The sequence below is a fragment of the Ranitomeya variabilis genome, chromosome 1, assembly GCF_051348905.1.
Source record: "Ranitomeya variabilis isolate aRanVar5 chromosome 1, aRanVar5.hap1, whole genome shotgun sequence".
In the NCBI taxonomy this organism is placed as follows: Eukaryota; Metazoa; Chordata; class Amphibia; order Anura; family Dendrobatidae; genus Ranitomeya; species Ranitomeya variabilis.
This window is the reverse complement of record NC_135232.1, coordinates 687,348,994-687,361,913: the sequence shown is the minus strand read 5'-3', so window position 1 is coordinate 687,361,913 and position 12,920 is coordinate 687,348,994. Positions and strand designations below refer to the sequence as shown.

Below are 12,920 nucleotides of genomic sequence, written 5' to 3'. Positions count from 1 at the left end.
AAAATATACTTCCTGTTCTGGTGAAAACCTAACATCAAACCGAACATTCCCTGGTAGTCATACTTGCGTTCTGGGGTTAAGTTTAGCTATACAGAAGACTCCCAGTATTCTTGATAACAATAAGGCAGTCTATGGCACTATTTTTACTTCCAAGTATACTGTAACCAGAGCAGACGCCATTAAAGATAATCTGTCAACAGGTTTTGGTATGTAATCTCAGAGCAGCATTTTTGTAGGGGTTGAGAACCTGATTTCAGGGATGTGTCACTTATTATGCTGTGCTGTAATTTCAATAAAATTAATGTTTTATCAGCAAGAAATTAGCAATACAGGACCAGTTGTCTCATGCCTCCTAGTCCAACCACACCCCCGTCCACTGATTAGCAGTTTTCTGAAAATGTACAGTGTATACAGAAAGCTGCCAATCAGTGGTGTGGGTGGGGGTGTACAGGGCTCATCATCATTCTGTGAGTTCTGCTAGCTCTGCAGCAGAGAAAACTGTGATTCAATAACAACAGCTGCATCAAGTAAACTAAGTAATACATAGCTGGAATCAGGGTCTCTACCTCTACATTTTGCTGCTCTCAGATCATCTAGCAAAAACCTGCTGACCGATTCCCTTTAAAATCAATGGATTCCCTTTAAAATCATTGTTCATTTGAATCCACTTGAAATGGTATCTGCTATGAACAAATCATGGCACTAGTGTGAACAGAGTCTAAAAGTATACTATGCAATCATAAGAGTATACTGTAAACAACACTTATAAGAACATATAGCACCAGAAATTGTGATACAACACGTGGCTATGGCCGCTCAATATCATGCGCCACCAACTTGTAAACTAAGACTGCGAGCACCACAAGAATGAGAAGGGGCAAATATACGGTAGTTTAGTTTGGTCTTTTATCACATTTGTTGCTGTTTTGTTTTGTTTTTTTTCCCAAGGCTTTACTTTTAGATTTGAACCAGGAGGTACAGTATATTAATTAATTTTAATGAGTATAATAAGTACAATTATTACAAATATATTACAGTATATAATACATTTAGAATTTTACTTACATTAACATTTAATAAAAGAAATAACAACATATAATAATCTCAATAACATTATAATGGAGCTGTGAGAACTATGCCCAGTCCATTTTTTTGAAGCAAGTAGACAGACTCCAATGGCTTTTTCTGGAGTAGAACCTTCAGATTCTTTGGACTTTATATGACTCCAAGATGATTTTAGAATTTTTTTCCAATATTTATTTTTGAAGGCACAAAATTTGACAACATAGCATAAATATGTAATTTTTGTTCCTTTTTTTGTGTCAAATATAGAATCTTTCAGAGTCTTTGCCGGGAACATGATTAAGGAAAGTTTCCTCTTCAATTAACTTTTGGATCGATGACTCAATAACTTTATTAACGAGAGAAGCTGCTGTAGATGCAAGAAGCATTTCATACACATCTGAAGGTGAATCAATTGTGATGATAATTTCACTGATCAGAGGGACTTTTACATCACCTTCACAGCCTTTGAGGGAGTTTCCACTGTTTCTTTGGGATTCAGTCACAGGTTGAATATCATCACTTAATGACAAGTTCTCAATCAAATTTGGTCTAGTGGTTTCTTGGATATTTTGTATGTTTTTAGATGTCCTGTTTGACTGGCCACACATTTCATCTGTGTCTTCTGACTTTGTATCCATGTTTGTCTGTATGACGTCATCAAAACTACTACCAATTTTGCCATTTTCTACATCTATAGACCTCTGAAGTTTATACTTAACGACCAAAGTCTTTTCACTTTTATCACAATCAGGTCCTGAATCTGTTCCACTGGTATCTGAGGATTTTGTTGTACATAGATTGTCTTCAGAAGGTTGTGGGTTATTTGAGGACCTTTTCCCTCTCGAAAAGTTCATGCATGGAATCTTCATATTGGAGAATCTCCTCTTCTTTGAATTCCGTTGAATGGAAGCATTGCTTGTGTTGGTTTCAAGGTGTCTTCCACTCAACTGGGACTTTTTTTTTACTGAAGAACGTAACTTTCGTCTTCGAGTAACCAAACTTTTCAAAGTTGCCCAGGTTTTTCTCTTTGTCTGCTCTTCTTCTGAACATTTATCATGGTTATCCACAACACAACTGCTGTCCTCTTGTGAAGTTGGGCATGCTAACGTTTTATGATCTGATTTGTTCTCCTCATTCGATTCTGAAGATTTCCTTAGAGGTTTGCTCCTTTTTTTGAAGCAAATTTTCAATGGCTTGTGAGAATTTTGCCCTTTTTTATGTCGCTTCTTTGAAGATCTCTTTATATTTCCAGATTCACTTTTGTCTTGGTTAAGCTCGCTCAAGCTTTTGGTTTCTAAAGCAAAAGTGCCATCTTCTAGTTTGCGGAAACGGAATTTTGTCTCTTTGTTAGCATTAACATTGTAGGTCTCCATAATCGATGAAGTACAAGTAAACTCATTGGACACTTCTTCCAGACCAAGGACCTCACCTTTTTTTGCCACCATGTTAACAGTTTTTTTGTCACTATCAGTGAAATCCTTGGGTTTAATACATAAATTACTTCGACTTTGCTTCCTTTTGTTCTTACCTTTCCGGAGAAATCCCATAGATGAATAACCTCTGAAGTGTTTGCTGACTTGGTCATTTTGCCCTAATTGTGACTGAGGTTCATCAGAAGAGATCACTTTACATTCCGACATTTTACTATATGGACATAGAACCAAAAATCTTATATAATATCTATGGATATAAAGTGTTTTTGGTTTTTTTTATTGCATACTTTGCTGCTTATCTTTGATTGCTTTCTTTCCAAATCTGGTGCTTTCAAGTGACCTGTGAAGTGGAAAAAAAGTAAAAAAAATTTGATAAAAATGAACAGATGTATTTTTATCTTGATACAGCAATAAGTGGTAAGAAATAGTCAATACACTTATAAGTAAGTAAGGGATTAGATGATAAGTGATACCACAAATAGCCTTTCTTGTTTTTTTAGAATTTCCATTGTCTACTCAAAAACATTTGTTAACTGAACTGTTGTTCACAAGAATGCAATCTGTTAACTTACCATGATATACAAAAATAGGAAATTAAAAGTAATGATTGTCTGCCAAATGGCCAAACTGCAGAAAATATTGACAACTGAAATTTAATACCACTGGCACAAATTAGTGTGGACTATTGGGTTTCAATTCCCACTTGGTTTGACAGGTGAAGAACATGTTTAGTAATATCACCATGTGCCTAACCACTCCCAATGAGCCAGCTGGTGAAGCTACCCGTATTACCGATGCAAAGATGTTTTCTAAATGTGTATTGACAATGCAGACTCTTAAAAGATAACATCTTCAGTTGTCTGTTATTTTACACTTATATTGTAAGAAAGGCCTTACTCTCTTACATATATCTTTGCATTTTTGGCTAAAAATCATTTTTCACATATGGTGTTATTAAAAATGTTGAACAGTTTAGCTCCTACAGCCTCTATGTATCACAATACATACCAGGCTGCAGAATAAGTTACTAGTGAATCCATTAGTGAGCTCGTTTGTACTAACTGCAGGGCTTGTAACTTTGATCCTGTCATAAATAAACTTAGAAGATGTCCACTATAAGGCTAGGGTCATACGAATGTATACTCTCTCATCGGGCCGATCATGCTAATTACACTCTGATCTGAGTTTGATCACAGTGTGATCTGATTCTCTCTTATGAGGAGAAGATGGGAAAAAAATTGGGCATGCTGCAATTTTTTTTCTTGGACCATATCAGTCTGAGGAAAAAAATTTAGATATGGTTACGGCCCCATAGAATAACATTGGTCTGAGTACAATCCGATATTTTGTTGGACCGCACTTGGACCTAAATATGGTAGCCCTTAGAAAGTTTATAATTAAAAACCCTCCCATCAGCACCAGCTCACTTATAGAATGTTAACTCATTCTGAAGTCCTGTGTACTGTGATACATAAAGGCTGTAGAAGACAAACTGTAGAAACGTTTTTCATAAAACCCTATTGCAAATTGATTGCTGTCATTGAATTAAAAAAACAACAACATTTCTCCTGGTCATGTGATGGCTTGTTACATTACATTTATGGCTTGTTACATTACATTTATCAGAGCTGCGTCACATGCACTTGTGCAAGCAGAGATTTTGAAAACTATCAGGAATTTCTTCAGAAAGTATATTAGAAAGTTATACAACACTACATTATACAATAAAAAATGCATTTTCTGACAATGTAATAAACCTTTAACTACACCTTTAAAATCCATAGTGAGCCAATTTTGTTTTCCTGCCGCATTTCTTTTAAGGACTAGAGCAGCATGACACACTCACTTTACATTAACTGGCGGAGAGCCCGGCTTCTTTACTGCATGTCTGACAATATTATAGATGTGCTGTACAGCGTACAATTTAATGTCAGCTAATATCGGTAAGAGCAGAGAGAGCAGTCTGCATATGTCACGGCCGATGAGTAATATATGATTACTGGGAGCCATTTCTAAGAACCACAAAGGTCATACGGCTGGCTCATTGCACAGAAATGAAATTATATGCCCATATCTCAAGGTCACATTGATAAAATCTTTGTAATGGATTGTTGAATATGTAGCGGTGGGGTCTATTTATTTATTATTTATTTATTTTTTAATAGCTTTCTATATCTACAAGCAACTAAATACTATTTATTATTTATTATTTTTTAATAGCTTTCTATAGCTACAAACAACTAAATACTATTCTTCCTTTTTGCTTTGGTGATAGAATTTCCTTTTTTTTATATTACACTGCTATGACTCACATCGTTATGAATATATATTCACAGCAGTGAATTGAAAGACGAAGGAAAACTGGTGATAAACACATTTGCACCTTTTTCTTTTGTACAGTGTTTGCTGTTTTTTTGCCTGTTTTTCATTTGCTCCTTATTCTTTTACTTTGTGCTTTTTTAAGTCTAATTTATATGTGTTCACCTTTTTTTTTGTTTTTTTTTAATATACGCCATTGTGAGTAGGGTTTGGGATTTCCAGATGTTTTCAGCTAATTCACCAATTGTGACTTTTTAAAAAAGTTTTACACAAATGTATTCCAGTCCGTATGTAGTGGTTTTATTTCTTTATTTAGTCGGAATTCTTTTTTATTTTTATTTTTTTTTACTTTTTGAAACGTTTTAGCAGAACATGTGACTTTCGGCTCTAAAAAGTTACAAAAAAGAGGTAAAAGACAAAAACGAAGAATAGTTTTTGATTCGTGCAAAACTCATACATTGAGCACCATTTTGAAGAATTTGACCCCATAACCATCAATGAATACCACAAGACAAAACCTTAGATGATGAATCGGGCCCATAATGTTTTATTTTACAGTGATCATTGTCTGTTTTTTTGTCATTATTTCACACTGCTCATGTAGCACCAACATATTCTGCAGTGCTGTGAGTAGATTGTAACGACCTTAGTCCCTGTCTTAATGCAACTTACCGTATCTTACTTATGTCAGAGATATTATCGGGAAAGCTAATTAGCCCATCACTATCTACTATATAATTGTCTAAGGGGTACTTCGGTCTTTCTGTCTGTCCTTCTGTCTGTCTGTCTGCAACTTCCGTCACGGAAATCCCGCGTCGCTGATTGGTCTTGCCAGCTGCCTGTCCTGGCTGCCGTGACCAATCAGCGACGGCCACAGCCCGGCCGAGAATTAGTCCCTCCCTACTCCCCTGCAGTCAGTGCCCGGCGCCCGCTCCATACTACCGTCCAGTCAGCGTTCACACAGGGTTGATGACAGCGTTAACGGACCGCGTTATGCCGCGGGTAACGCACTCTGTTAACGCTGCTATTAACCCTGTGTGACCAACTTTTTACTATTGATGCTGCCTATGCAGTATCAATAGAAAAAAAGATCTAATGCTAAAAATAATAATAAAAAAAAAAACCTGCTATTCTCACCTTCCGTCGTCCGCCGAGGCGCGCGCGGCTGCCGCCAGCTTCCGTTCCCAGAGATGCATTGCGAAATTACCCAGAACACTTAGCGGTCTCGCGAGACCGCTACATCATCTGGGTAATTTCGCAATGCATCCTGGGAATGGAAGCTGGCGGCAGCCACGCGCACATTGATAGAGCTTTGCTGGACGCCGGAGGTTGAGTATATAACTATTTTTTATTTTAATTATTTTTTTTAACAGGGATGGTGCCCACACTGCTAAATACTACGTGGGCTGTGTTATATATACTGCCTGGGCTGCGTTATATACTACATGGCTGCTATATACTACGTGGGCAGTGTTATATACTACGTGGGCTGTGTTATATACTGCATGGCCTGCATTATATACTACATGGCTGCTATATACTACATGGCTGCTATGTACTACGTGGGCTGCGTTATATACTACAGGGGCTGCGTTATATACTATGTGGGCAATGTTATATACTGCATGGACTGTGTTATATACTGCGTGGGCTGTGTTATATACTGCGTGGGCAGTGTTATATACTGTTTGGGCTGTGTTATATACTACATGGGCTGTGTTATATACTGCGTGGCTGCTATATACTACGTGGGCAATGTTATATACTACGTGGGCAGTGTTATATACTACGTGGGCAATGTTATATACACTGTTTGGGCTGTGTTATATACTGCGTGGCCACTGTTATATACTGCGTGGCCACTGTTATATACTGCGTGGCCTGTATTAACGCATCGGGTATTCTACAATATGTCGTGGCCTGTGCTATATACTATGTGGCTGCTATATACATACATACATACATATTCTAGACTACCCAATGCGTTAGAATCGGGCCACCATCTAGTCTAGAATAGGGCCACATGCAGAACATAATGTCATTTGGTCACAGACAAGTTTACGTCTGCTAACATGTATTTTTCATGCCAAAAAGAAAAGGAGTTCTGCGAAACACTGAAGTAGGTGCAGAGAAGTACTAATGGTGCATTATGAGGCCACCTCTGGGACCCCCATATATTAGCACAAAGAGGGTCTCCTGACCTGTGCATGGCACTGTAGAAAGATTAGGTGAGGAGATAACCATGCATTAGTATGGGTAACTTCTTTTTGGTTTAGGGGAGTAGTACAAACAATGAGGAAAGCTACAAGCGAGGTGTCTTATTTTTTGGATTCCCTTTTGGTGAAAAATGTGACCATTGCCTTTCTAAGACTCCCACCTATCAGATATTTATAGGTCTATGTTGCAGATGGTAATACCATTTTTAGCCATTTCACTTTTTCTGTTGGTCAGGCCAATCCCAGATTTTTGCTTTGGGCCCCTATATTCTACATCTCCCCATTCATCACAACACCTGCAATTCATTTGACAAAAAATGCAATGACAGGAACTAATTTATTACTGTGAGCGGTAAAATCTTTATGTTTATGGTCCGTATAACATAATGCACCTACAGTGGTTTTACATGTCTTTAAAGAAAAAAAATCTCTGCAGTGAATCCAGCACGGAGGAGAAGAATAAATCCTTCGTAGTTCCTATTCACTATTGGCTTAGGTTCAAAAACTGCATAAAAAACCCTGCAGTGGCGCTTTGTGTTAAACCACCCATTGTAGTATGCAAGTAATAGCCTGCACTACAAGTGTAATTCTGGAACTGTTTTATGATCATTTATGTCAGATTGCATTAACAAATATGACATAAATTACGTCTGCCTGCAGGTCTATATGGAAAAAAAAGAGAGCGACTCTTGTAAATGGTCCATGTGTCACATTGCAGCTCATCAGTATCTCTGTGTATGTTAACTTTGGAAAAAAAAGTAGACCTTGGGTCAGATATACTATTCAAACCCACATTTACACACTGGCGGGTACAGACAAAAAGGGCCCCTGTGCAAGAACAATATATGGGCCCTTTGCAGCCCAAGAGCTTTTACAAATGCAAAATTGCACCTGCTTTGGAGGTATAAATTAGCCCACCCGACGTGTTCATCAGGGGAGTGTACACGATGGGGGCAAAAGAGGAATGAAATAGATAAATACCAGACTTGTGTCACATGACTCCTCATTATTGGGAAGAAATGTGTCAGGAGGGATAGTCTTTTTTGGGGGGGCACAAGGTTTAGTACTATACGTGGGTACTGCCCTTGTGAGGATGGTAGCCACTTTGCGGAATGCGACAGGGAAAATTAGGGTTACTCCAAGGTCCATGTTGTTTTCACCCACCCTTCAAGGGATCCACAAACTTCAACAATCTCCCATATGGATTGGGTGATATTGAAACAATTTATTATTGGCATGGTTATTAATACTGCACTTGCATGTAGCATTTATATCATGCTGTTTTGTACCTATTTATTCCTTATTTCTAAAAAATTAATGGTTTATTCCATTTTGCCACTTTGGGAATATCCCTGGTTTTTAACATAATTATTAAAAGTTATATTTTAACATTAGAATCTCTTTTTGCTGTTGCTGACTATATTCTGAGAGATCTACATCTGACATTACTGGTCAGTTGTTCATTGTTGTATATCATGACAGGATACTCAAGTGAAGCATCATTAGGGGCAGAGCCAGCATTTATTGCCACAGCTTTTGCCCCTCCCTTAAATGAAACACTATCAGTGATGCTCGTTTCAGGGGCAGGGCTAATCCCTGTGCGATGTGCAGTGTGCGATGTGCACAATGGCAGTGCACACTCTGCTGCCGGCTCAGCTCAGCAATAATGAGCCGGCAACAGAGCACGTTGTTAGAATACCTAGGGTGCAGAGACCAATGTGCCCCCACAAGTGATGTCACTTGTCTCTGCATACCGGGTGTTCTGACAACACGCTATAGTGCCGGATCATTATTGCTTATTTGAGCAAGCTACAGATAGAGCGCTGTCATTGTGCACATTGCACATCGCCCAGCAGTAAGGCTTGTTTCAGTCAGGGGCAGGGGCTGTGGCAGTGACTGCAACCTTGGCCCCTGATTACACTTCTTTTGAGGATACCAGCATGTACTGGGATTCTCAAACGGAGGGTCATCAAAAATGAAGTGAAACAAAATAGACAAGCAGTTAGAAAGAACAGTTAGGAAAGGATAAGGAATTTTAAATTAAAGTATATAAAAAATAGTTTTGATTATGGCACTAAACAGATGGGGATTTAGGAGAAAAATTGCTTTGGACTTCAGACCATCCCTTTATGTTCCAGCCAAAAATCAATATAAAATTAGATAAAGGTGTCTCAGCATGCACAAAATGTATCATCCAGCATTACCCACTGTTATAATTTGGTGCTTACAGTCTAATTCTAGGCTAATACTAAGCTGACTAAACTCGCCCCATCATTTGTAATTACGGACAACCCCTTTAAGCATTACCGTAATATATTTGATATTCTGAAAAACTGAACATTTGACATAGCAATTGCATCAAAAGAAATTTGTAACCATAGAGTAAAAAAGTTACTTAAGAATTTTAATAATGATATGAATGATCTCAAAACACTAACAATTGTAGATTGATGACAGCATAGCTACAGAAATTGCAGCAAGGGACTCAAACAGCAGTGGGCAGTAGTGCTGTTAATGGCCGATCACTGCAGGGAGTTCCGGGCACAGATTCCACTATTTCAGGCAGTTACGCAAACCAACATAAAGGGTTTTTCCAATTTTACAGCCATTTTTTCTGTTCCAATGCATTGAAATTGAAATACCAAGCAAACATTTTGTGAATGCAGGTCCTATGCAAATCTATATGTCTCCATATTTACAAATCTTGCAGATTCTTACTAATCTACAGACAGTAAAAGGGTCATGTGGATGGAATCTACTGTCTGTAAGTTAGCAAAATAAAAACAGAGAGAATGGTGTAACCTAATGCATAACTGGTGTTGTATGTGGTAGGAGGTGGGAGACCATTGCCTCAGGTGCTACAATCTATGGGGATGAGCATTTTCAATAATCTGCCCATTCCCCATGCCGTCTACACTGTGAACTGATTGTGTCTGCAAGTGTGCAGTGAGTGGCCACCTGAGTCTGCCACTGCTTATATAAGTGCAGCAGTGGAGATGAATTTGTAATTTGCTGCTGCGCTCTGCATATGTAGCAACCAAAGTTAGTATAATGAAATGATCCAAATGAAATGAAAAGAGGTGGCACTCACCGGAATAAAGTCCAAACTTTATTGGTCCAAAAAATGTTTAAAACATCTCAGGTAGGTGGGGGGCTAGAGAGTGCAAAGACGACGGCTTTTTCACACTGTGTTGCATTCTCTAGCCCCCCACCTGCCTGAGATGTTTTAAAAAATTTTTGGACCAATAAAGTTTGGACTTTATTCCGGTGAGTGCCACCGAAAAGAGGTTTCATTTGGATTATGCACTTTGCTCTGGTGTGCACCTGAAGGAAAAACGGTTTTATGCCTGCGGCATTTTTGATCAGCTGATAGTATTGGCTCTATTAATCACCAGTGGTGCTCAGCTTTCTCTATTTCTGTGAGTATAATGAAATGAGCTTTGTCATCTCAATTGCTGCCTATGCAGAGTGCAGCAGGCAATGACAAACTCTCATTTCCTTTGATGCACTCTACATGAGCAGCGACAGTGAAGTAAGAAGATTAGCAATTAATGAATGAAGACAATATTGAATCTAGTGCACTCCACATGATGCATTCATTACTAAGAGCTGCCGTTATATTTTTACACTTTTTTTTAACCATAAGTAGGGTTAGGATTGGTTTAAGGTTAGGGTTAGACTTAGCTTTAGGGATAGCCATAGGGCTAGTGTAAGGACTAGGATTAATCTTAGTGCTAGGGACTGGGTTGGACTTAGGGTTAGGGTTAATCTTAGGGCCAGGCATTTGGTTAGGGTTAGGCATAGGATTACTGCTAAGGTAATAAAATTATGTTAAAAAATAAATAAAAAGCAAAAAAATAAATACAATGTATAACTTTTTATATTTTACATATATACGATATATCCTTTCAGATACTATAGCTACTTTTATTCTTTTTTTTTCCCTGCTACCCAGCAGCTACGGATATGCATATATTATCTATGGCTGAATGGATATAAATTATACAGAATTCCTAATACAAAGCATATACTAATAGTTCCCATTGCTGTATAATTCCCGGATGGAGTGTTTAACCTATTGCATGCATTACACAGAAGAGAAAGGAGAGTGCACATCTCAGCACGATTGCTTCCATAACTCAATCTGGCGTATTCCTAGAGATGTCTAATATGTATATGTATCTAATATGTATCTAATATGTATCACTTGGATCCTCATGTCATTCTGTGCAGATGTAGCAGTGCTGTCAATTTTTCTCAGCATGACATCTCTCTGAGTTAGTAAATGTACCTGCAGTCCTATGTAACACCACATTCAACAAATTTAAAAATCCTGACCAAACCGAGTAGCTTGTTGACCCCCTACCTTTGCACAAAGCACCCAAGGCATGACCATTACCAACCCCTTCCTACGTATACGCCATCCCTTAATGCAGATGCAGCAGAGCTGCACTTGTTCATCTTCCCCATGTGCGTAGTAAGAACTCTCTTGAGTTGTAAAGCATAGCAGATTTCCTGGCAGTCCTATGTAAAACTTTAGATAACACAATATCAACATAAGCTGTGCCATATGACAAACTCGGCTCTGTTGCATCTGCATCCTCCTATGTCTGTGCCATAACTCTACCTTGTGTCTGTTATGTTTGCATATAGGGAATTAGTAAAAACACCAGCCAAGGATTCTGAAGGTGGACTTGACATCTTTGTAAAACCCATTGGCTTTCCAGTGGAATCTATGAACCAATGGAATGCAATGTCTAAGAAAACGGCAAACGTATGGTCAAGAATAGACTTTTGTATTAAAAAACAAAAAGTCTAGGTTGTAATATGATTTTTGCTGTGAATCAGATTTTCCTTTTGTAATTTCTTGGGAACTTGCCAATTCTACATGAAATATCAATGTTTATTTCTGACATAAATAGCTATAATAATGTTGAATGCATTTAACATAGCAATTACAATTCGGAACAGAAGAATTCAGTAGATGATATTAGATATATACGGGTCCACTGTTTCCAAAATTAGCCTTGAATTACGCACATTGAGCCATATGCTGCAGTTTCATGTTCATTAGGCACATTCTTACATACGGCGGAGTTGCATCTGGGCTTCCATCACCCGGGGCAAAGAATCAGTTCACAGCCCTAAATACCACGGTCAAGGCAAAGTGCATCTAGGGCAAAAGCCCCTCCTGTCCCCTTCTAGCTACGCCTCTGCATACAGTTGCTGCAGAGCTTATTGTATTCATTAACCCCTTTTTGGAATCCAATGATCGCCTTACTTAGGATGATATTGTAGGTTTACATTGCAGACGTATAGAAAAGGAAGGATGGCAAAATATCATAAGTTGTACCGAATAATAAACTCAGCTGTAACCTTCTATGACTATGGCTGTATCTGTTGCTGTACCTTATTGTCTGACAGTATAACCTTGTAGCATAGCCTACTGCATTGCACTAAAAAATGCACTGTATAATGCTACAAATGGAGACACTGCAGAAAACAAACATTGCCAAATCCTCCGAAGACATACACAAGATGCTACCATAAGGGTTCCACTTTGTAACTTACATGTCTCAGTTATGGGGTTCGATCCCTCATCCCTGTTGGAGCCAGCCTGCCTCTGCTTGTGTCTATCTGACGGGTCATGCTGCATTCAGAGCCAGATGGAAACTCCTACACACAGGCTTGCTATTGGACATCGCCATGGCAACCTCCCGTGATGGACAGCTACGCTTTCACAATGGCAGAATCGAAGTTGTTAGTAATGAGCCCCCACAAGTCGCAGAGTGGGCTGCAATTGTAGAAAAGTGTGAAATTGCCTGAGAGTGCATTCGCACAGCAGCCGGAGACCGAATCCGCTCTTTGCAACAAATTAAATCAATTG

The 12,920-nt window shown here is 38.6% G+C and overlaps 1 protein-coding gene across 1 annotated transcript; it reads right to left on the bottom strand.

Annotated features, from left to right (window-relative positions):
• Positions 1-976: 976 nt before the first annotated feature.
• On the bottom strand, positions 977-12,720 carry AKAP5 (A-kinase anchoring protein 5). The gene is made up of 2 exons (XM_077266026.1): positions 12,605-12,720; positions 977-2,838 (listed from the first exon to the last, which is right to left on the bottom strand). The coding sequence occupies exon 2, from the start codon at positions 2,703-2,705 to the stop codon at positions 1,323-1,325; it is 1,383 nt and encodes a 460-aa protein (XP_077122141.1). The 5' UTR covers positions 2,706-2,838; positions 12,605-12,720; the 3' UTR covers positions 977-1,322.
• Between the last annotated feature and the right edge of the window lie 200 nt (positions 12,721-12,920).

Excerpts from the sequence above, each read along its gene's own strand:
- AKAP5 (XM_077266026.1), bottom strand. The coding sequence starts at position 2,705 with ATGTCGGAATGTAAAGTGATCTCTTCTGATGAACCTCAGTCACAATTA.